We start from the raw sequence: 22,067 nt of genomic DNA on the forward strand, positions 1-22,067 counted from the left end.
ACCAGGTTGGTCTCAAACTCACAGAGATCCGCCTGCCTCTGCCTCCCGAGTGCTGGGATTAAAGGCGTGCGCCACCACCGCCCGGCTCTCATATATTTACTTAAAAGAAGTTATTAAAGTTTGGCAAACAATGCATCTTTTCCTCTACACAGACTATGATGGATATACAAAGGACATTACAGCCCCTGAGACAGTGCAGAAACAGCTTGACTTTTGCCTTTTCTATCCAGGGTCAGTGTTCATGAGTTGCATGTGATTTTCCTTGTTCTTATGAAAAGTTCTCCTTTACTTAATTCGGCTAAGTAAATTTTTATTATATATAATTATAAACTTGGCAACAACCCAAATGTCATGTCTATCAACTGATGATACAATGACAAGGGATAAGGGGAGCTAATTTTGTTTTCTAACCATGTTATAATATATTAAATAGAAAAGTTACTGTTTTAACTATTTTTAAGTAAATGATTCAATAGCATTAAATATATTCACAATTTTATGTATGATTTATGTATATTTCTATTTAACATTTCATGTCATAAAAGTTTTAAAATTAACGGTAATATGTCCTATTTTCTACACATCTCTGTATACCTATACTGACACAGAATGACCATGGCATACTACCTTACTGTGAGGGGATACAAGACAGTAAGAAACAATCACTGGAGAGTAGAAACTACAGTATTTATAATAAAGTGCTATAAATAAGATAATAAACAGGTGAACAGAATGGGCAAGGGCTACCATAAAGTCAGTCTAAGCTGGAATGTCCCAGGCCCTAGTTTACAAAACAGCCACAGTCTACATAAATGGAATCACACAAGCGTGAGGGTAGAGCAGAGATGAGGCCAGGAGAGAGCAGAGTAAGCAAGTGCGTTTGGCAAGTTGTCTGGAGAAATTAAGGGCACTTTCTCACCTTCCTCTCTCTCCTTCCTTTCTCCCTCTCTTCCTTCCTCCCCCCCCCCCCATGTCTAAGAGAGAGAGAATATTAATCACATCCATCTTTATGTGGCAATTATTTGTTCTGGAATGCTTGTTCCAACTTTTTAAAGATGTTCTCCATTCCTAAATTCTAAAAAGATTAGACTTCGTGTTTTAGGCTTTTTCTTTAATATTTATCCTCATCCTTCCTCCAAAACAGGGTTTCTGTCCTGGAACTTGCTCTATAGGCCAATCTAGCCTCAAACTCGGAGGGATCCACCTTCCTCTGCATCCCTAAGTGTTGGGATTAAAGGCATGCGCCACCAGGCCCAGCTAACATTCATCTTCTTAAACACTCAGAGGTTTTCTTTTCCCAAAAAAAGGCACAACTATGTTTCTTCTCTCATTGATAGTGAATTGTCCCAATAAAACACTTGGTGAATAAAATGCCATCCTTGTTACTCTTTAGCAATTAAATGAATATTCTGAAAAAAATGCACTGACATCAAAGGGCATTTACTGCAGCACCACAGTAAGAAACTCTCAATTCCAGGTAATATCCTGCAGTGTGTTCATATAATAAGGAACTGTACAGGAGTTACAGAAAGCTACAGGTTCATATTTCAGAACAGACACAACTCTGCTGACATTTCATCGAATATTAGCATATACTAAAAACAAAATATTTATGGTTTATAATGCATATTAAATTTAAAAAGCAGCAACTCAGGGATAATAATTACATCTCAGGAAGGAAGGCACACCATCTATAACAGTGTCTTCAAAAACTAAAGAACTGGCAAGATAGTTCAGCAGATAGGAGCAGCTGTGGCACAGTATGGTGACCTGAGTTCCATCACCAGGAAGACACACGGTAGAAAGGTAAAGACTTTGTCTTACTTTCACGAACATACCACAGAACATATTCATGCACATACGCACACACAAATGTTTTTTTTTTAAAGTTTTTAAAACAGAAGAAAAAATAAAATATTGCTTTTTAAACACCAACAATATGCAGACAACAATTGGTTATACTGCTCTCTGCACATTTTTTAAATTTCTTTCCTTCAAATGTATGGGTGTTTAGGCTGAATGTATGTATGTGGCGCACACGCAGCAGGAAGTCTCAGTGTGGTGTCGAATCCCCTAGAACTGGGGTCATAAGCCACCACAGGAACTAAACCTGGGTCCGCTACAAAAGCAGCCAAGTAGCCAGGTATAGTGGCACACACCTTTAGTCCCAACACTCAGGAAGCAAAGGAAGAAGGATCTCTGAGTTCTGAGTTAGAGGCCAGCTTGATCTATAGAGCAAGTTCCAGGATAACCAGAGCTGTTACACAGAGAAATCCTTCCTTCCTTTCTTCCTTTCTTTCTTGTTTTTGTTTTTTGTTTGTTTTTGTTTTGTTTTTATTTTTCGAGACAGAGTTTCTCTGTAGTTTTGGAGCCTGTCCTGGAACTAGCTCTTTTTTTTTTTAATTTATTTATTTTTATTTATTTATTATCTATACAATATTCTGTCTGTGTGTATGTCTGCAGGCCAGAAGAGGGCACCAGATCTCTTTACAGATGGTTGTGAGCCACCATGTGGTTGCTGGGAATTGAACTCAGGACCTTTGGAGGAACAGGCAATGCTCTTAACCTCTGAGCCATCTCTCCAGCCCTGGAACTAGCTCTTGTAGACCAGGCTGGCCTTGAATTCAGAGGTCTGCCTCTCCCAAGTGGGGGGATTAAAGACACTGCCTAGCTTGGCTCAGGAGTTTTTAAAGCTTGGCTCAGGAGTTTTTAAAAGTACCAAAGATTACAAAATTTAAAAATCATCTCACATCCTTGTGCTCCATATGCTACATAGCTGTAATCCCAGAAAGCAACCAAAAGTGGAATGTCCTTTAGAAGCATTCTAAGCACTTTAAGCACAATTACATGTTCACATACTACACATGCACTATGCTATATCTTGCTCTTATTATTTAGTATATCTTGGTAGTCATCCACAATTCACAAAGTATTTCCTTTCTATAAAACATTTCATTATATGACTTCATGAGTATTTTTCTGAAGGTTTTCTAAGTAATTCTCATCTGCAGCCCTAAGAAATGTTTACGTAATCTACCTCCGAGCCCCTAATTCAGATTATTTGATGTACATATGTACATAAAGTATGTGTGTGTGTTTATTTCTTTCCTTTGTGTTTTTTTTTTTTTCAAGACAATGTTTCTCTATGTAACAGCCCTGGCTGTCCTGGAACTTGCTCTGCAAACCATTCTGGCCCTGAACTCACAGAAATCCACCTGCCTCGGCCTCTCAAATGCTGGGATTAAACATTTACATCACCATGCCCAGTGTATACACACACACACATATATACACACACACATATATATATAAAATGCAAAAACAAAATGTTAGCCCATGTTCATTCAAATTATTTTCCTAGAAGTGGCCTAACAGGTCAGAAATCCAAATGAAGTTGGGCAGTGGTGGAGCACACTTTTAATCCCAGCACTTGGGAGGCAGAAGAAGCCAATCTCTGTGAGTTCAAGGCCAGCCTGATCTAAAGACTGAGTTCCAGGACAGTCACGGCTACATAGAGAAACCCTGTCAGAAGAGACAGACAGACAGGCACGCAGGCAGGCAGGCAGGCAGGCAGGCAGGCAGGCAGGCAGGCAGGCAGGCAGAGAAAGGCATGTGATAAACCGGGTATGGTGGTACATGCCTATTAATCCTAGCCCTTGGGGAAAAAAAAGTAAGAGGGTTATGAGTTTGAGGACAGTCTGAGCTACATACAAAGACCCCTATAACAAAGAACAACTAAGAGCAAAAGTGGAAATGCGAGTAATCCTTGTGGTATAAGGGGGGTTTTGTTTTGTTGTTTTAATTTACATTGTAATGTTCACCATCTGTCACCTACATTCAATATCACTGTAAATTGACTGGTTGGTTTGTTTTCCTCATTTGTCAATAATACTTTATAATGTCCTGAAGTACTAGTTTTAGGTTTTAATTTTAGAGAAGTTTGACATCTGTTGTGGTTTAAATAGGTATGACCTGCACAGACTTCAGGTGTTTGAATGTCTGATCCATAGGGAGTGGCACTATTACGAGGTGTGGCATTGGAGAAAGTGTGTCACTGTGGGGACAGGCTTTGAGGTCTCATAAGCTCAAACTAAGCCCAGTACAGTCTCTCTGTCTGCTGCCTGTGAATCAAGATGTAGACTCAGCTCCTTCTCCATCACCATGTCTACCTGCATGCTGCCATATCCTACTAAGACGATAATAGACTAAACCTCTGAAACTGTAAGCCAGTCCCAGATGTTTAAACGTTTTCCTTTATAGGAGTTGCCGTGAACATAATTGTCCCTTCACAGCAATAGACACTCAAACTAATAGCTGGGTAGTGGTGGCACACACCTATAATCTCAGCACTGGGGAGGCAGAGGCAAGCAGATCTCTGTGAGTTCAAGGACCTTCTGTTTCCAACTAGTAAACTTTTCTCAAACATCTTACCTAGAAGCAAAAGATAAAAAGGCAAAATCTCTGACTCAGTAAGAATGTGCCAGTCAAGAATCTCTCTTTTCAGGCACTCTAACGTTCCATCTTTCCGTCTACTACTACTCCAGTCCCAGGGCATCAAGATAACCTCTACAAAGTAAGTATCTTGCAGTTCAAAACCAACTGAAATAAAACAATCCAATTTAAAGCTAAAGCTAAAAGGAAATATGGCATTTTTAATGCCAATACCAAACTATAAATTCAGTTCCTTTTAAAATTATTTTTAAATTTATTTACTGTGTATGAATGTGTGTGTATGTGGGTGGGTGCATGGCAGAGGGAAATCTGTGGGAGTAGGTTCTCTCTTAACATTATTTGTGCTGTGGGGACTAAACTCAGGTTGTCAGGCCTGGTGGCAAATGCCTTTACCTCCTGAGGTATCCCATAAGTTGTAAATTCAGTTCTTGGGACAAAACCCAATAACTCAGTATGCTTGACTCAGGAAATGTACAAGTTCTGTGACTTTTTTAAGAAACCTGTTCAAGCAGGGTGCCAGAGTGCACCCTTGTAGTCCCACCAGTCAGAAAGTGAAGACGGGAAGATCTGAAGTTCAGGGTAAGGTAAGCCTTGGTTGTCACAGCACCTCTCAGGACAACATGGGCTACATGAAACCCTATGTCCAAAATTAAAAGGAAATGTTAAAAAGAAACCAAGATTTTATAAGCAACTACCTCATAGAAATTTCAACACACACAATGCTTCAGGCTGAAAATAATGTTAGAACTCAATATCACTGTTATGAGAAGAGCACTTCTTATTTGACTGCCCTTCCAGAAGTCCCGAGTTCAATTCCCAGCAACCACATGGTGGCTCACAGCCATCTGTGATGAGACCTGGCTACCTCTTCTGGTGTGCAGGGATACATGCAAGCAGAACACTGTGTGTATATATATTTAATAAATCAATCTTTTAACAAAAAAATGGCAGAATGAAATTGGTCTACTTAGAGACCTGTTTAAATCTTTTCAGAGCACACACACACATACACAAACACACACACATGCACACGCACGCACAACCTGAAACAACAAAATTTCAAATACAATCTGCCAAAAAGAAAAGCTTAATCCTCCTCTCACCAGGAATTCTTTGGCTTTTAGCCTATAGTCTTTGCATAACCAAAATGTACTTGGACAGGTTTTCAAGGTGGCCTACGCTATCTCGAAAAAATATCTAAAAATATACTTCTCTGTGGCAAGTCTGCAGATGACTCTTCAGATAAGAGTGATCTACCAAGGGTCACAGTGGAAATGAAGACATTTCACAATGGGGAAAACAGATCCTATAAAGTATGCAGCTCTATCTTTAATTTTTTTAGATTATTCTATTTTATGTGTATGAGTGTTCTGTCTCCATGTCTGGTGCCTGTGGAGGCTTAAAAAAGACATCAAACCGCCTGGAAACTGAGCTACAGATTGTTATAATCCACCATGTAGGTACTGGGAATCAAGCCCAGGTCTTCTGCAAGAGCAACAAGTGATCTTAACTGCTGAGTCATCTTGCCACCTCTATAGTTCAATTTTTAACTGATAAAATAATAAAACATGATTTAAAGAAAATACATGTGCATAAATACATACATACATACGGAACAGAAGAATGTCCTCTTGTGGAATGGTTTTAAAAAAAACTACATAAACTATTGGAGTTTTACTGATTCACACAGAATGGCCCAAGATTCTATCTAGTCTAATCTTAAAAGAATGTTAGGCAGACTAAAAAGGACCAGTTTCAAACTAACAAACTAAAACTCTCCAGACTGGGACTGGTTTAAAGAAAGCCAACATCTGGAAATCTGGATTCCAGAAGAGAAAAGTAGAAATTATCTAAGCAAATTCTGTAATTTGAACAATACTAGAATGAATTTTCTCTTATAAAGCATTATTGATTAAAAAAAAAAGTCACACACGACATACTTTTTTAAAGCATACCCTTACTTAGAAGACAGATAAATGTGGCAGGCTAGATGGCTTGGCAGTACTGAGACACACAAGGTGGAAGGAGAGAACACTCTCCTGAAAGTTGTCCTATAAACTCAGATGCCCATGCCGAGACATGCACAGGCACATACATACATATACAAACATATAAGCAAATAAATATTTCTTTCAAAAACAAAACACTGAAGGACAGCGAAATGGCTCATCAATTAGAGCATTTATTGCTCTTGCAGAGGACCAGCGCTCTGTTCCCACACCCAAATGGCAGATCACAAACATTTGTAACTCCAGTTCCAGGGAATTTTAATGTCTCTCTGACCTCTGTGGGCAGGCACACACACACACAAAATAAAATAAATAAAAGACAGATAGATGAATGGAAGCTATAAAGAAAATCAAGTTAAATTACTCTAGCCTCCAGAAAGTATAATACTAAAAGAAAAACTTTAATAAGTATATAATTAACTGGTGGACTTACAGTAAGCATTCAAAAAAGAATTCATGAGTAAAAGAGAAACAGAGCTCCCTCTATTCATAAAGTGAAAAGCATATTCCCAAGACAGCAGCGCTAAATAGTAACTGTGAAACTGACTATTGTGTGGTGTGGATATATTACATTGAGCTACTCCTCTGAAATTAAAAAACAAACAAACAAAAAACAATTAACTATAAGAACAAAAGAGCCAGGTTAAGGTAGCACATACCTTTAGTGCCAGTGCATGATGTAGAAGAAAGACCACCTCTGTGAGTTCAATGCCAACCTGGTCTATTTAGAGAATTCCAGCCCAGTCAAGACTGCAAAATGAGGCCTTGCAAAACAGACAGACAGACAGACAGACAGACAGACACATAGATAGATAGATAGATAGATAGATAGATAGATAGATAGATAGATAGATATAGATAGATAGATGCATGCATGCATGCATGCATACACACACACACAGACTGACAGACAGCTTTTTAAAGATAAACTCAATAGAGAAAAGAAGAAATGTCAAAACTAAACAGATCGCTATTTGCTAATTTTCTCCTTGATAAAAACAAAAAAAGGATTCTGTATTAAGATCAGGATTTAGGGACTGGAAAGATGGCTCAGCAGTTACAAGTACTGGCTGTTCTTCCAAAGAACCAGGGTTCAGTTCCCAGCACCCCCACATGGCAATTCACAACTATCTTTAACTCCAGTTTCTAAGGTAATCTAACACCCTCATACAGTCTTACCTACAGGCAAAACACCAATGCACATAATATTTTTTAAATATTTATAATAAATATGTACATACTTTTAAAAAAACAACAGGAAGCCGGGCGATGGTGGCGCACACCTTTAATCCCAGCACTCGGGAGGCAGAGGCAGGCAGATCTCTGTGAGTTCGAAACCAGCCTGGTCTACAGAGCTAGTTCCAGGACAGGCTCCAAAGCCACAGCGAAACCCTGACTCGAAAAACCAAAAAAAAAAAAAAAAAAAAAAAAAACCCACACAGGATTTAACTTTCAATGCTGGAGTGAATTAACAAACAATATCTAAGGGGAAGAATGAGTCACCTCTCCTTTTAAACATTATATGCCACAGTGTACTAAGGCTCTGGGTGCATGAACTCACCTTCAAATTCTGATTATACTGTTACATCTAAAGTTGTAGAAAGGCTAAGTTATTCCAAGTCAGAGCTTTAAAAATTAGTTCTTGACCTCCCCTTTCTTTTGCTCCACTAATAAAGGCAATCCTAAGTTACTAATCAAGCTAAGACTATATAAACAAAGGTATATAAAAAATAAAATGGAGGGTGAGGGGTATTTTACTTTAAATGGTATTTACTTAGTTCTAAAAGTAGAAAACAAAAATCAAATCATCAGACATCTGTAAGGGCACAGACTACTATGTTTTGTTCCCACGGCCACCAACAAATAAAAGGACCCAGTTCTCAGTAACACTCCATCAGCTAGAGCCAATCTTCATCTTTCCACATACACTCAAAGGCCTCCCAGGCCTCTCCACCACAACTTCCACCCTCCTAATCTCTTGCTGTAAAAAAAATAAATAAAAAAAAAAATCTTATAACTGGATTTAGCATTTCAATCCTTTCTCCAACAAAAATCAGTTTATTCAAAAAAATTGAGTCAGAACATATATCATTCCTCTACTTAAGTTTCCTCAATGCTTTCTACAAACTACTTTGTGATGTGGCCTGCAAGTACTACTTGATTAGGCAATTACTCAATCCAAACAACTCCAGCTTGCTCTCCACTTCTCATTGAGTCGCTCAGTCCTACCTAGCCTCAGGCCTTGGTCCTTCTTTACACTTCTCAAGAATGCTTGTCCTAGCCCATTCCTGCAACTGACTCACCCTTTGGTTCAACTAATCCTTAGTCACCTCCTACAGAAGCTTTTCCTATCATTCTACAGGGTCAGCTCTTACCAATTACTCTCACTCAGAGAGCCTTTTCTGTGTTCCTTTATCATTATCTGAAATGGATGTTTAATTAAATTCTTATTCTCCACAATAATTAAAATTCCCCTAATTCCCTAGTACACTTTGGAATAAGAAATAAATATGGGGAGCTAGAGAGATGGTTCAGAGTTTAAGAGCACTGGCTGTTCTTCCAAACGTCCTGAGTTCAAGTCCAAGGAACCACATGGTGACTCAACAACCATCTATAAAGAGATCTGGTGCCCACTTCTGACATGCAGGCATACATGCAGCCAGAACCTGTATACATAATAAATAAAAAAAATCTTTTAAAAAGAAATAAATATTTAAGTATAAGACGTATTTGAAGCAAAGTCTGAAAAATCTACTGTGGAACTTAAAAATTATTTGAACACAAAGACAGAATGTGAAGATGTCAATTTTCCCAAAATTAATCTATGATTTCGGAATTCCCACGCAATATTCAGTGCCTGAGTATGTGGAGGCCAGAAATTAATATCAGGTCTCTTTCTCATTCACTCTCCACCTTATCTTTTGAGACAAGGTCTCTCACAGAACCTAGAGGTAGCCTTTTTGGCTAGAGTGGCTGACTAATAAGGCCCCAGGAACACCGTCTCCCCACCCGCAGTGCTGGGGTTACCTAACTTCTACATGAGTACTCTGGATTTGAACAAGGAGCCAGAGACTTGGGTAGCAGGCACTCTTACCCACAAAACTCTTTTCCAACTCCAAGATTTCTTTTTGAACTCAACAAAATTTAATGTTCATCTAAAGAATTCACAGACCAGAACATCAAAGTCTGAAGTCAACACAATAAGGAACTATAGTTGACTAACCCTACCAGTGCTAAAAATCATAAAGCAATAGTAATGCAAAGGAAACTGTAACAGATTGAAAAAATAACTGGACAAATCAAAGTCTCAAACATATTAAGTAAATAAAATAAATTTAGTAAATTATAATACTTACAGTTCTAACCAGTACTGAGCAAAAACAAACAGATCATTCAATAAACTGTATTAAACCCTAAGTTAACCCATAAGCTCCACCTGCCCAAAGACCAGGCAACTTCCTGGGATTGTGGGAGTTGTAGTTCTTGGAAAATAACAACCAAGCCTTATGGGACAGTACAATGGCTATGGGCTTTGTACATAAAAACCAGGCCAACATGTGTGTCATAGCCACACAGCTAGAAAGTTTCCAGATGGTGGTCTTGATCAAATTCCATCTTGGACAGTATTTTAAATTTAATAAAAGCTTGCTTAAGTTTGGCCAAAATGGTATACAGCTGTTTTTCTTGGAGAATTTCGGGATTAACAATTGACTGTTTAGGGAAAAATTACACACAATTACATATAGTCCCTCAAATATATTCTATGCCAAAAAAAATCAAAGATTTACAAGTTTAAAAAAAGGAAAAGGAGAGAAAGTCAAGCTGTGGTGGTGCACACCTTTAATACTTAGCACTCAGGAGCAGAGGCAAGTGGATCTCTAATGAGTTTAAGGCCAGCCTGGTCTACAAAGTGAGTTCCAGGACAGCCAGAGCTACTTCTATCCCTATCTCAAAAAAGCAAAAAAATAAAAAAGGAAACTATAAAAAATCCAATTAAAATGCGAGACTTCTGTCTTTTAAAGATACTAAAAGGTATGCAATAACAATCTTCCCCCTCACTCAACACTCCTTCCTTCTAAAGGTTTTCGTGGGTTTGTTTTTGATATAGAGTCTCTCACACAGTCCATGATGGCCTCAGGGTTACTTGAAGCCAATGTTGCTCTTGAACTCCTAATCTTCTTCTGCTTCCCTAGAGCTGGGCTGTGGGCATGAGTCACCACACACTGCTTGGTAGTTTCTTATTATAGAAGTATAACTCTATCCATTTTCAGTTCTCTCTTCTCCCTCAGGAGTATGTATAATACATTTGACATAACCATGTTTATTTTACTATTAGAAAGCACAAGTTTTGTAAATGTTCTAAATATTTCTTTTAAAAATATCTTAAGTATAAAAAATTTTAATTTATTACGTGTATGGGTACAGCGCATGCATGCCCAGAAAAGGGCATGGGATCCTCTGGAACTGGAGTTACAGACAGTTGTGAGCTGCCACGTGGGTGCTAGGAACTACACTAGGGTCCTCTGGAAGAAGAGGTAGTGCTCCCTATCCACTGAGCCATCTCTCTAGCCCCACCCACCCCCACTTTTTTTGAGGCAGGGTATCCCAGTTTAGATTGGCATGAATCACATGGCAATCCTCTATACAGGACACCCCACAAGTTTCATTCCAAATATGTCAAAAGCAATATAGATGAGCATGATAGCTTACTCCTGTAATTCCAGAATCAATACCAAGTAAGAGGTCTACATAGTTCCAGGCCAGCTTGTGCTACAGAATGGAATGGGTATGGACACACACACAATATAGGGCTGTGTGACAGTTCAGTGAAAAAGGTGCTTGCTATTACAAACCTGCAGACCTGAGTTCAATCTAAACACAAACACAAGTGTAAGCCAAGAACTAACTCCAAAAGTCATGCTCTGACCTCCACATATGCACCGAGGCATGTTCACTCACTCGTCCATACACATACACACAAAAAATAAAAATTAAAATAAAACAAAGGTAAATATCTTTAAATAGGAAGTCAAAGAAATTATTATTACTTCAAACATGTTCAAAATTATGTTACCTATGTCATTGCCAAGATGAATAAACTGCCTAAAAACAGATTGTTCTGAATCTGACCTGTGTATGAAAGCAAAAATGTCAAAACAGTCTGGCAGTTAAACAACCACATGAGGAAAAACGTAGTCCACAGTCATGTTGATGTCCTCATAGCAATTTCAAAGCCTAACCTGGCATTATGGTGTGTGCCCCAAGTCCCAGCTAGTCAGGAGGCTGACAGAATCATTTTAACTCAGAAATTCAAGGTCAGCCTGAGCAACATAGCAAAGCTTTGTCTCAGGGGAAAAAAAGAAATCTACAATATATCCTAGAGCTAAGTTTAGCAGACAGGCAGTGGTACAGTACTTGCCTACTGTGAGCAAGGTCCGAGGTTTTACTCCTACTGCCATACTGCAGATACACACACACACACAGAGGCAAACAGTCTACATTTCAAGTACACACATGGAGGATCTCAAAATAGTTTGGCAGCCCTGACTTTTCCCTTTGTTTCAGACTAACATACTTGGATTTATTTCCATATTACATTACAGCCCTATAAACTAAGCACTCCAAATTTCTATATTCCAAATGATATGTTCTTTTCCTAGCACTAAAATTACTCCCAAACTTCCTTCCCTGCATACCTGTTACAGCATTCTTGTATCTGACACCACCTAGAACTAAAATGCTATCACAGACAACCCAATCTCCATGCTTATTTTCCCATCCTCACAAAAATCCCAATAAAGTGGCAGAACGTTTTTTCCTAAAAGAAATGATTTGATAATTCACTGCTATTTCAATGACATGAATACACTTCTATTTTTTAATTTTCAAAAACTATTCAACACCAATTGCCATGTACTGTATGAGACCTCTTCTATAGCAAACACACTAAAGCTAGCTCACAGGCTCTTTATTTCTTAGATATGCAACAAACTACTCCAGGAATGAGGTAAAGAAGAATTTTTTAATACAATTTTTTAAATTATTTATTTGTATGTGCGCTGGTGTTTTGCCTGCATGTATGTCTGTGTGAAAGTTGTTGGATACCTTAGAACTGGAGTCACAGACAGTGTAAGCTGCCATGTGGGTGCTGGAAATTGAAACCAGGTCCTCTGAAAGAGCAGCCAATGTTCTTAATGGCTGAGCCATCTCTCCAGCCCAAAGGAAGAATTCTTTTTTATATATATATATTTATTTATTATGTATACAATATTCTGTCTGTGTGTATGTCTCCAGGCCAGAAGAGGGCACCAGACCTCATTACAGATGGTTGTGAGCCACCATGTGGTTGCCGGGAATTGAACTCAGGACCTTTGGAAGAGCAGGTAATGCTCTTAACCACTGAGCCATCTCTCCAGCCCCAAAGGGAGAATTCTTTTAAAGCTCACATGTGCACAGGCCCACAGGGTCTTACAGGGTAAAGGAGACAAGACAGACAAGCACTTCTGTATTCACATTATGACTCCATGAACAACTTCCACGCCAGGCATAGAAGCGCCTGCCTGCAATCTCAGCACCACATCCTCAGAAAAGAGCCTGAGCTACAGAATGAGTCAAATCCAGTCTCTCAGGACTCTGTCTCAAAAACAAATAATCCCAGTAACAAAAAATTAAAAATTATCTCCATAACAAAAACATACTCATTAGAGAAAAAGAAACAGGAGGGAGACCTACTGGTTAAAGTATTACATCACCAAATCCCTGAAAAACACAATTCATGTAGTAGGTTTGGGGAAGAAAGGCAGGATAAGAACAATCCACAAAAGATATCAGTTTAAGGGGTAAAAAATACACCTTTTTTTCTTTTCAGCAGTGGGGTGTGGAAGGAAATTGAGACAGGATCTTGCTACATAGTCCTGCCTGGCCTAGAACTCACTATGTGGAACAGACTCCCTTGGATTATTGTGATCCCCCTGCCTCTGCCTCCAGAGGATTACAGGGGTCAGCCACCACACCCAATCTGAAAAAAAAACTCATAATGAAATGTGAAAATAAGTAGACTTAATAGCTCAGATGTTATAAATAAGCAAATATGCCATGCTTCAGTATTTATGCAAAGATTATGAACTTAAATAGAGTTTAATACAGCACAGCAAGGAGGTGCATGCCTTTAATCTCAGCACTCTGGAGGCAAAGGCAGGAGGATCTCTATGAGGGCCACCAGCCAGGTCTACATGGTGAACTCCATGATAGCCAGGACTATACAGACACCCTGTCTCAAAAGAAGAAAATGGAGGAGAAGGAGAAGGAAGAGAGAGGGAGAGGTAGAATACAATTTTTCCTTTAAAATAAATTTTATGGCAAGAGTATTTGTAGAAATATTGCAGGGATGGGGATACAGTTTAGTGATAGGATACTTGTGCAAAATGCTCGGGGTCAAAAAGGCCCTTTTCCACAGCACAGGGAGGAGGTGGGTGAGAAACAACAGACAACTAAAAACTAATCACAACTGTGCTTCTCATTGTAAAGTCAACTGGGTCTGGTGCCATGTGACTGCAATTCCAGCAAAAGGATTCCAAGATTGAACCCAGCCTGATCAGCAAGATCCTGCTTTAAAAAGATATAATTGTTTAATGTGAGTTAGAGATGGCTCTGTATTTAAGAGCACTTGCCACTCTTCTAGACGACCTAGGTTTAATTCCCACCCACATGGCAGCTCACAATCATCTGTAACTCCAGATCCAATGGCCTCTTCTGGATTCCACTGAACACCAGGCATGCATGTGGTACACAAACATACATGCAAGCAAAACACCACACACTAAAATTAAAGTTTTAAAATTAAAAATTTCACTGGGCAGTGATGGCTCACGCCTTTAATCCCAGCACTTGGAAGGCAGAGGAAAGAGGACCTCTGTGGGTTCAAGGCCAGTCTATTCTACAGAGAGCCTTCCAAGAGAGCCAGGGCTACATAGTGAAATTCTGTCTCAAAAAAATAAAATAAAATATTCATCAGAACAGAGAAAAACTTAACTAAGTATTTCCCAGTGACAACCATATCAGTACCATTTTCTTTAAACCATATATTCATTGCAGAAATTTGATGCTATGAAGTATTTTAAAATTAGTAATTACACTGAACATTTGAAGTGATCTCTCAATTTTCCAACCAAGCCAAACTTTGTTTTAAGTAAGAGTCCATCATCAAACTGAAATGCTCCACGGATAATATGGTACATATAATAAACATCATACTAGATGTCAGAAATGTAGCTCTTGTTTCTACCCAATAGCAACAATTTTGGCAGATCATTTCATTCTTAGTTACTCAAGGTCTCAAAATATTCAAATATAAAACAAGGCTGGATCTATGTAAGGATGTTTGTTGTAGAATTCTACAAATTTTAAGCAATTTATTTTATTTTTTATTTTATTTTTGGTTTTTTTGAGACAGGGTTTCCCTGTATAACAGTCCTAGCTGTCCTGGACCAGGCTGACCTTGAACTAACTCACAAGGATTCACCTGCCTCTGCACTCCCGAGTACTGGGATTAAAGGCATGCGCCACCACAGCCTGGTCTGCAATTTATTTTAACCAATCTGTTTTGAAAGCACAACTAAATGAAAATTAACAGCAGTACGGAATTAAACTGAAGAACTGCACAGTGTTTTTGTTATGTCTCTGACTTTCAGATTCAAGTGGGTGGAGGGGACAGGTTGTATCTAAAGACTATGCAAGTAACATTTTGACCACAGGAGCTCCTGGGTTAGCATAAATGGCTATTGAATAGAATAAATGTTCAAGAAAAAAACAAGACCACAAAAATACCAAAATAAAAAACAGATGATCCACATAGTTACTGCTACACCACAGCCGTTTTTCAGTTTTTCAACATTCCTAAGGAGGCCTGATAAAGAAAGAACCAAGAACCATCCTCTTAGCATCAAAATTACTTTTTGCATCCTCAAACACAAGAGCAAAATATCAATTGCACTGACAACTTAGTTACCTGTGCCTATAATTCATTTAAACTTAAAAAAATTCTTTAAAAGCTATTATTTATGCCTTTATAGAATTAAACATGAAAGTGCTTCACACTAAACAAGTGAATGACTGAAATATAAGTCTCTGATCTTAAATACGTCTCATTTTATAAATTCTGATCGACCTTTACTACTTACTTTTACATCATACTCTAATAAAATATAACAAGAGAACCAAAAGAACAGATGAGGCCTGGTGCTATGGTGCCCACCTGTAGCTCCAGCTACTTAGGAAGAATAAGAATCACGTGAGTTCACTTCTAGGAGGCCAGACTAGGCAACATAAACCTTCTCAAAACAAACAGAACAGCTGGTGAGACGGCTTAACAGGTAAAGGCACTTATAATCAAGGCTGCCAACCATGCAGTAAAACAAAATTCTAAAAGCTGTCCTGACCACCCCACACATGTCCATGGGCATACAGACATTCACATTCACAATAAATAAAGGTACTTTTTAATATGTAAAAAACAACAGATAGAGGTAACTAACTACATAAGAACAGTGTCATTTCCAGGTTCCAATAAAAAATATGAAATTACAACTAAGATAGATGAAAACTGAGTAAGAAAACACAAACACAAAGGGGGGGCACATAAATAACAATAGCCTGATATTCATCTACATCAATCCCTGGACTTTCAAAGGACAAAACAAGTGACAATAGCAAAGAATTCATTGTTTCACCATAAATAAGTAAATAAATCCATAAGTAAATCTTAAGTGCTTTAAAAAGATAGAATGATCTAAACTTGCCTGGCCTTGGAACAAATTCCTATTCAATTAAATTCAAAGAAACAAGTTAACTTCAAGCATTTCGTTTTTTTCTTTATCTTGAGGAAAATCCAGCATTTCCAGTTCACTATGTATTTATTCATTTTTATGCACATGAGTGTTTGCCTACATGTATATATGCGCACCACATGTGTACTTGGTGCCCTTGGAGGCCAAGAGGGCATTAGATCCATTAGAACCGGAGTTACAGATAGCTGTGTGCTGGCATATGGGTGCTGGGAACCAAATGTGGGCTTCTACAAACACAAAAAGCACTCTTAACCACCCAGTCTGATCTCTCCAGTCCCAAGGTTACTTTTTTTTTCCAATGCCACCTAGACCAGGCGATGCTGTCACATGCCTTTAATCCCAGGCAGAGGCAGGAGGATCTGTGAGTTCGAGGCCAGCCTGGTGTACAAACGAGTTGCAGGACAGGCTCCAAACTACACAGAGAAACACTGTCTTGAAAAACAACAACTATGTATTATCTACTCCTCCTCTTCCTTTTTTGAGACACCATCTCTCTATTTAGACCTTTTTTGGCCTGAAACTCACTAAGTAGACGGGTCTGGCCTCAAACTCAGATCTGTAATTATCATTAAGATCACTATGCCAGGCAATATATTCTTTTTTAAATTCATGAGAGAGAATCATAGCTATATAAATATATTAGCAACAGGTATATTCTGATGTTGTAATATGAATATGTTGTAATGTGAATATTTTTTCTAACTGCACCATGAGAGATTTGCAGATAAACCATTTCTATCTCACAGAAACACAATCCTTTTCATCTGTTTAAAATAATTTTATAACTTTTTTTTAAAACAGGGTCATAAAAATCCCAAGTTGGCTTCAATATATAGCTGTGGACAAGCTTGAACTTGTAATCTAGCTGTGGACAACCTTGAATTTGTAATCTTCCTGCCTCCAGCTCCTAAGTGGGCAAGTGTCTGCTTTTATGTGGTGCTGGGGAAATCAAACCTGGGGCTACAGGCATGTCAGCTGAGCTATCTACCAACTGGGCTGCAGCTCCTGTTCAATTTCTTAACTACTACCTCAGTCTAGCCTCACAACCACGAAAGCTGTGCGGTCAGGTTTTTCTCATATTACAGATGAGGAAACTGAAGCACGGAAAGGTTGAACATGCCTAAACGCCAGCTAATGACAGGGACCATCATGATTTTTAGTATTAGAGTAGCTCAGGACAAGTATTACAACACATGGCGAGTCTTTTCTAAGAGAGAAGTGTTTGGTATGGCAGGTAATCACTTTCTAGATATGTATACACACACACACATACATGCAAACACACTTTGATTTTTCATTAACAGGTGCACTTAAGACAAAGGAACTGGAAGCAATAAATACTAAAATACACTAAACTGCCACCGGATTTTTTTTTTTCGAGACAGGGTTTCTCTGTAGCTTTGGAGCCTGTCCTGGAACTAGCTCTTGTAGACCAGGCTGGCCTCGAACTCACAGAGATCCACCTGCCTCTGCCTCCCGAGTGCTGGGATTAATGGAGTGCACCACCAGGCTAACTGCCACCAGATTTTAATAGAATAAGAAAATAAGATTTCTCTTTAGTAGGTTAGCTTTTTTTTTCTGTAATTCTTACCCATAGCTAAATGTGAACTAGCTCATCCAATAAACTTATGAGAGGATATATTAAAACATTTCCCCAAAATACTAAAAACTAAACAGTATGCCAGGTATGGTGGTGCAAGCATGCAATTCCTGCACCAGTTACATGGGGCGTTCCAGGCCAGCGAGTCCTAGAGACTTAAACGGTCTCAAAACAAACTAAATTAATTAATTTAAAACATCAGCTCTCCGTTTATCCACCAGCTATTCCATGTGACTCAGAATCAGCAGAAACTGTTCATGAAGATACCCTGGAACAAATGAACGAATGGGCAGGCATTTTTAAATCCCAGGCCTGTGGCTCTTTACAGACAGCCCCTTTCTGCCTCCCACCATGCTCTCACCAGGGTGCACACACAAGGAATGTAAATTTCAAATATCAGAGGATATAATTAGGGTCGCAAATCTGATGCAGGTGAATCTACTAATCCCAAAGATTAAAATTACCCACAGCGCTACTCTGTTAACTGTTGAACAGGCACTGTGGCATACGACCTGGCCAATACTCTTCACAGCCATCATTTCTTCCCATCCACTTTTCATACATCCCTGATCCGCACTAATTCTAAGAACAGTGTCCTTTCGGTTAAGGTTGCTTTCTCAATTAGTTTCTCAAATCGCGGTCGTCGTTGTCTCCCCCCCCCCAAAAAAAAGAGGGTGCACTCTCCCACTTGGCACAAGAAAACACCAATAACAAACGGCAGGAGGCAGAGGGTGCTGCTCTTTGCATCCGCACCGCTACCAACCCTTCGCCATTATACCTCAAGTGGGCCAGTTAGAAAGGTGAACTAGTTTGCTCTTCACACACTTGTCCATCGCTGTCACCCTCCTTAACCCCTTCCACGCTCGCCAGGCAGCCACCAACTCTCCCTGAGAGTGGGCCTCGGCGGGTCACCTGCGCCGGCCCCACCCGGGGGCCCTCCATGCCCGCACCCCCTCCGCCAGCTCCGCAGGCACCACACGCCCCCTCCCCACAGGGCAGATACCTCAGGCCGACGTCTGCCCGCCTGAGGCCATTCTTCCTCCAAACTCCAGGAGCCTCCACTCGCCTTAGCCCGAACTCCCCGCCGCGCCCGACTCGCCCCTGGGTGGCCAGGAGGAAGAGACCGGCGGCTCGGACGGCTCCCAACCCAGCGCAGTTCGCGACGCCCCCGGCCCGGCCGAGAAGCCGCCTCCGGCACTGGCGCCCTGAAAGCCCTCGGAAGCTCCCGGGCGAGCAGGGCCCCGAGGCCGGGGCTGCAGGCACCGGGCCTACTCACCCGGAGCTGGCGGAGTGTGGGAGCCGGCGCGCCCCACGGCCGGACGAGCGGGGCGCGGCCCCCGGCGCGCGGCCCTCCGCCCGGCCCCTCGCTCGGCACGGCGAGCTGGGCGCTCACTCCGGCCGCCGCCGCAGCTTCGCCACCTTAGCCGCCATCTTGCCTCAACCCCTCTCCCTCCCCCTCAGGCCGGGCGGCCGCGCTGAGGCGGCTCCGACGCGGGCTCCTCCTCCTTCCGGAGGGTTGGGGAGACGACTCCCTCCCCGGGCGGAGCGCCGGGCTTACCTCGGCCTCGCTTCCTGGGTCGTGGGTGCCGCGCCGGTTCCTTTCAGGTTGTCCCTCACACTCACACCCGCTCCGGCAGCGCTGCCTCGGGCCCGACCCGCCGCGTCCGCCATCGCGCACTCTGCCTGGAGCGCCACCGCGAGCTGCGGCTCCCGCGCGCCCGGGGCCTTCCCCCTCGGGCGTGGGAAAGGACCAGGCGCCCGGCGCGAGGCTAACCTTGCGACCCCTGCGCGCCGCCGGAGCGGTTGTTCGCTCCCAGCCGGAGAGAGAAGCCCGAGTCCACGTGGCCAAGGATGCACGTTAATTTCACACCAAGTCTTCACCGGAATGGCGGGCTAGGCCTTCTCCGCGGCTTGGCTCCTTAATCGCTACCTCTTCGGAGACTTGAGGGGCCCCCTGACCGCACTCTGACCCTCACTCTTCTAGCGAAATGAAGTTTCCTCCTAGCGGCTCACTTTCCCTCGGACAAAGTGTGACCCGCTCCGGAAAACTTTTACCCGGGTAGCGGGCTGTGTATACGATATCTTGGGTCGTTAAGAAGTGGGTTAGGAAGGGAGTTGAAACGAGGGAACTCTTCCTACCAAACGGTGAAGTTTACTTTCTGAGGCTCCCGTTTCGGCCGGCGTGCTGTGACGCCTGAAGTCCCAGCTCGGGAGGCAGAGGAATGAGGATCTTTGCAAATTCGAGACCAGTCTGGTCTTCATAGTGAATTCAGGGGTTCCCGGGGGTACACACTGCGAGACGCTATCTCAAAATGATTTTTAAATGCTTCCTTTTAAGCACACTGAACGGTAGGAACCGATACCAGACCGCACAGAGTTCTTCCGGCTTAGCCCTGTAACTGCAGCAGGTACCGGGATTGGCCACGGCTATGTCAAAGACGCCAAGGCGCAGTATGGGTGGAAGTTTCCACGTGAGCCCACGAATCTCGCCGGTGTCCAGCCACGGAGCATTTAAGCACGGAACGCAGTTGCAGCGGGTTCAGTTTTCCCGCAGGAGCCCGAGTCCACTCCCCAGCCTTCCCTTCTGCGCAGGCGCGGTGTCACTTACCCGGCATGGAAGTAGTGGGTCTCTTGTGTGCGGTGGCGGTGGCCGTCCTGACATGGGGCTTCCTCCGGGTTCGGAACTCGGCGGAACGAATGAGGTCTCCGGAGCAGGCGGGCCTGCCGGGAGCCGGAAGCCGGGCCCTTCTGGTGATCGCGCACCCGGACGATGAAGCCATGTTCTTTGCTCCCACGGTGCTAGGCTTGGCCCGCCTCGGGCAGCGGGTGTTCTTGCTCTGCTTCTCCGCAGGTAGGAGCCGGGTTAGGGAACTAACCGATCTCAATTACTTCTTCCCGAAAGGTTTTCTTTAGGTATAGCTAGGTGAATACACCCAGGGTCCTTTTCTTGTGCTCGTCGCTGGCTTGGACAGAAACAGCCGGCTTCCCAGACAGGTTGTAGAACCCCGAGCGAATCCCACTCTTCCCCAGCCAAACTGAGGAGCAGAAAAGCGGTTGCTCTTCGTTGGTTCCATTCAGTACCTGCACGTTCCTTTGGGAACTGCGACTGTACTGAGTGCTTTGTCTTTTTAAGACAGTCTCACTGCAGTCTAGCTGCCCCAGTATGGGGATTACAGATGTGAGCCGATGGATGTGCCTGACCTTTTATCCGGAGGAACCATCTATTTACAGAAGGATCAAATATAATCGTGCACCAAACAGTCTGAGCTGTGTGCTGTCTGCCCAGCCCACCAAGTTTCTTTCCTAAAAACAGCAAAAGACGTTCCTGCTACTTTGAAATTCGTTGTGCGCTACGAAAATATATGTATAGTCAGATTGGAAGTTACCTCAGGTAACTAGGTAAAAACTACTTAATTTTAGAGTTCATCTCCACCCAGCTTTCATTAAGTGAACACTTCAAAAATAAGACTTGTGTTATGGTACAAAACAAGAAAAAAAATGACACTTAAGTATGATGATGATTGCACAACTTAAACTGTATACATACAGTGGGTGAATTTTATGATATATCAAATTATACCTCAATAAAGTTGATTTTCAAAATTGCCCATGACCTCTTTTCCCATGTAGTTGTGTGTCATTCCAGTTCACTTTTAAATTACAGATCTTTCACAGAAATCGCCATTTAAACATTCCTTTTTATTTACTTAGTATGTATTTAGTATATATTTATGCTAGACTTTATTCTAGATCATTCTTATCAGGATTGATTTATGCAGTTGGCTGAATTTGGGGAAGTTGTTGGTTTTGAAAAAGTGCTAATGTAGATTTATTAAGGAAAAGTGAGAAAGAATCCTGAGAGTGGGGAGGCTCCAAGGAAGGAGTACTCTTTTTTTTTTAAGAATTATTTTATGGGTATTTTGCCTATATGCATGTATGTGCACTGCATGTATTCCTGGTGCCCACAAAGACCAAAAGAATGTCAGGTTCCCTGGAACTGGAGTTATAGCCAGTTGTGAACCCCTGTAACAGTGCTGGGAACTGAACTCTTCCCCTCTGGAAGAGCATGTAATGAGAGAACCACTGAACATCTCTCCTGCCCCTTTGTCTTATTAATGTTTTATACTACAATTATTAGAATTGAATTATATGCAAATTTGT

At 41.5% G+C, this 22,067-nt stretch overlaps 2 protein-coding genes across 30 annotated transcripts in view; one reads left to right on the forward strand and one right to left on the reverse strand.

Moving 5' to 3' along the window:
- Positions 1 to 20,631, reverse strand: part of Ncor1 (nuclear receptor corepressor 1) — a 164,671-nt gene extending 144,040 nt beyond the window's left edge. For 20 of the 24 annotated variants that reach the window (XM_050163658.1, XM_050163655.1, XM_050163654.1 and 17 more), the window contains exon 1: positions 19,183 to 19,367. The gene's annotated coding sequence lies outside the window, so the exon portion shown is untranslated. Of the gene's footprint in view, positions 1 to 18,909; positions 19,142 to 19,182; positions 19,375 to 19,464; positions 19,601 to 20,514 lie in introns of those variants that run through there. The other 4 variants (XM_050163639.1, XM_050163640.1, XM_050163638.1 and 1 more) reach the window with 4 other exon arrangements.
- Pigl (phosphatidylinositol glycan anchor biosynthesis class L) overlaps positions 20,515 to 22,067 on the forward strand; it is a 62,431-nt gene continuing 60,878 nt past the window's right edge. For all 6 annotated transcript variants that reach the window (XR_007595636.1, XM_050163669.1, XM_050163668.1 and 3 more), the window contains exon 1: positions 20,515 to 20,757. Coding sequence is in view for 5 of the 6 variants with exons in the window: in XM_050163669.1 (XP_050019626.1) it covers positions 20,520 to 20,757 (238 nt within the window). In the remaining variant the exon portion in view is untranslated. The remainder of the gene's footprint in view (positions 20,758 to 22,067) is intronic.

The sequence above is a fragment of the Alexandromys fortis genome, unplaced genomic scaffold (assembly GCF_014885135.2).
Source record: "Alexandromys fortis isolate MF-2015 unplaced genomic scaffold, M_Fortis_MF-2015_v1.1 scaffold_149, whole genome shotgun sequence".
Classification (NCBI taxonomy): Eukaryota; Metazoa; Chordata; class Mammalia; order Rodentia; family Cricetidae; genus Alexandromys; species Alexandromys fortis.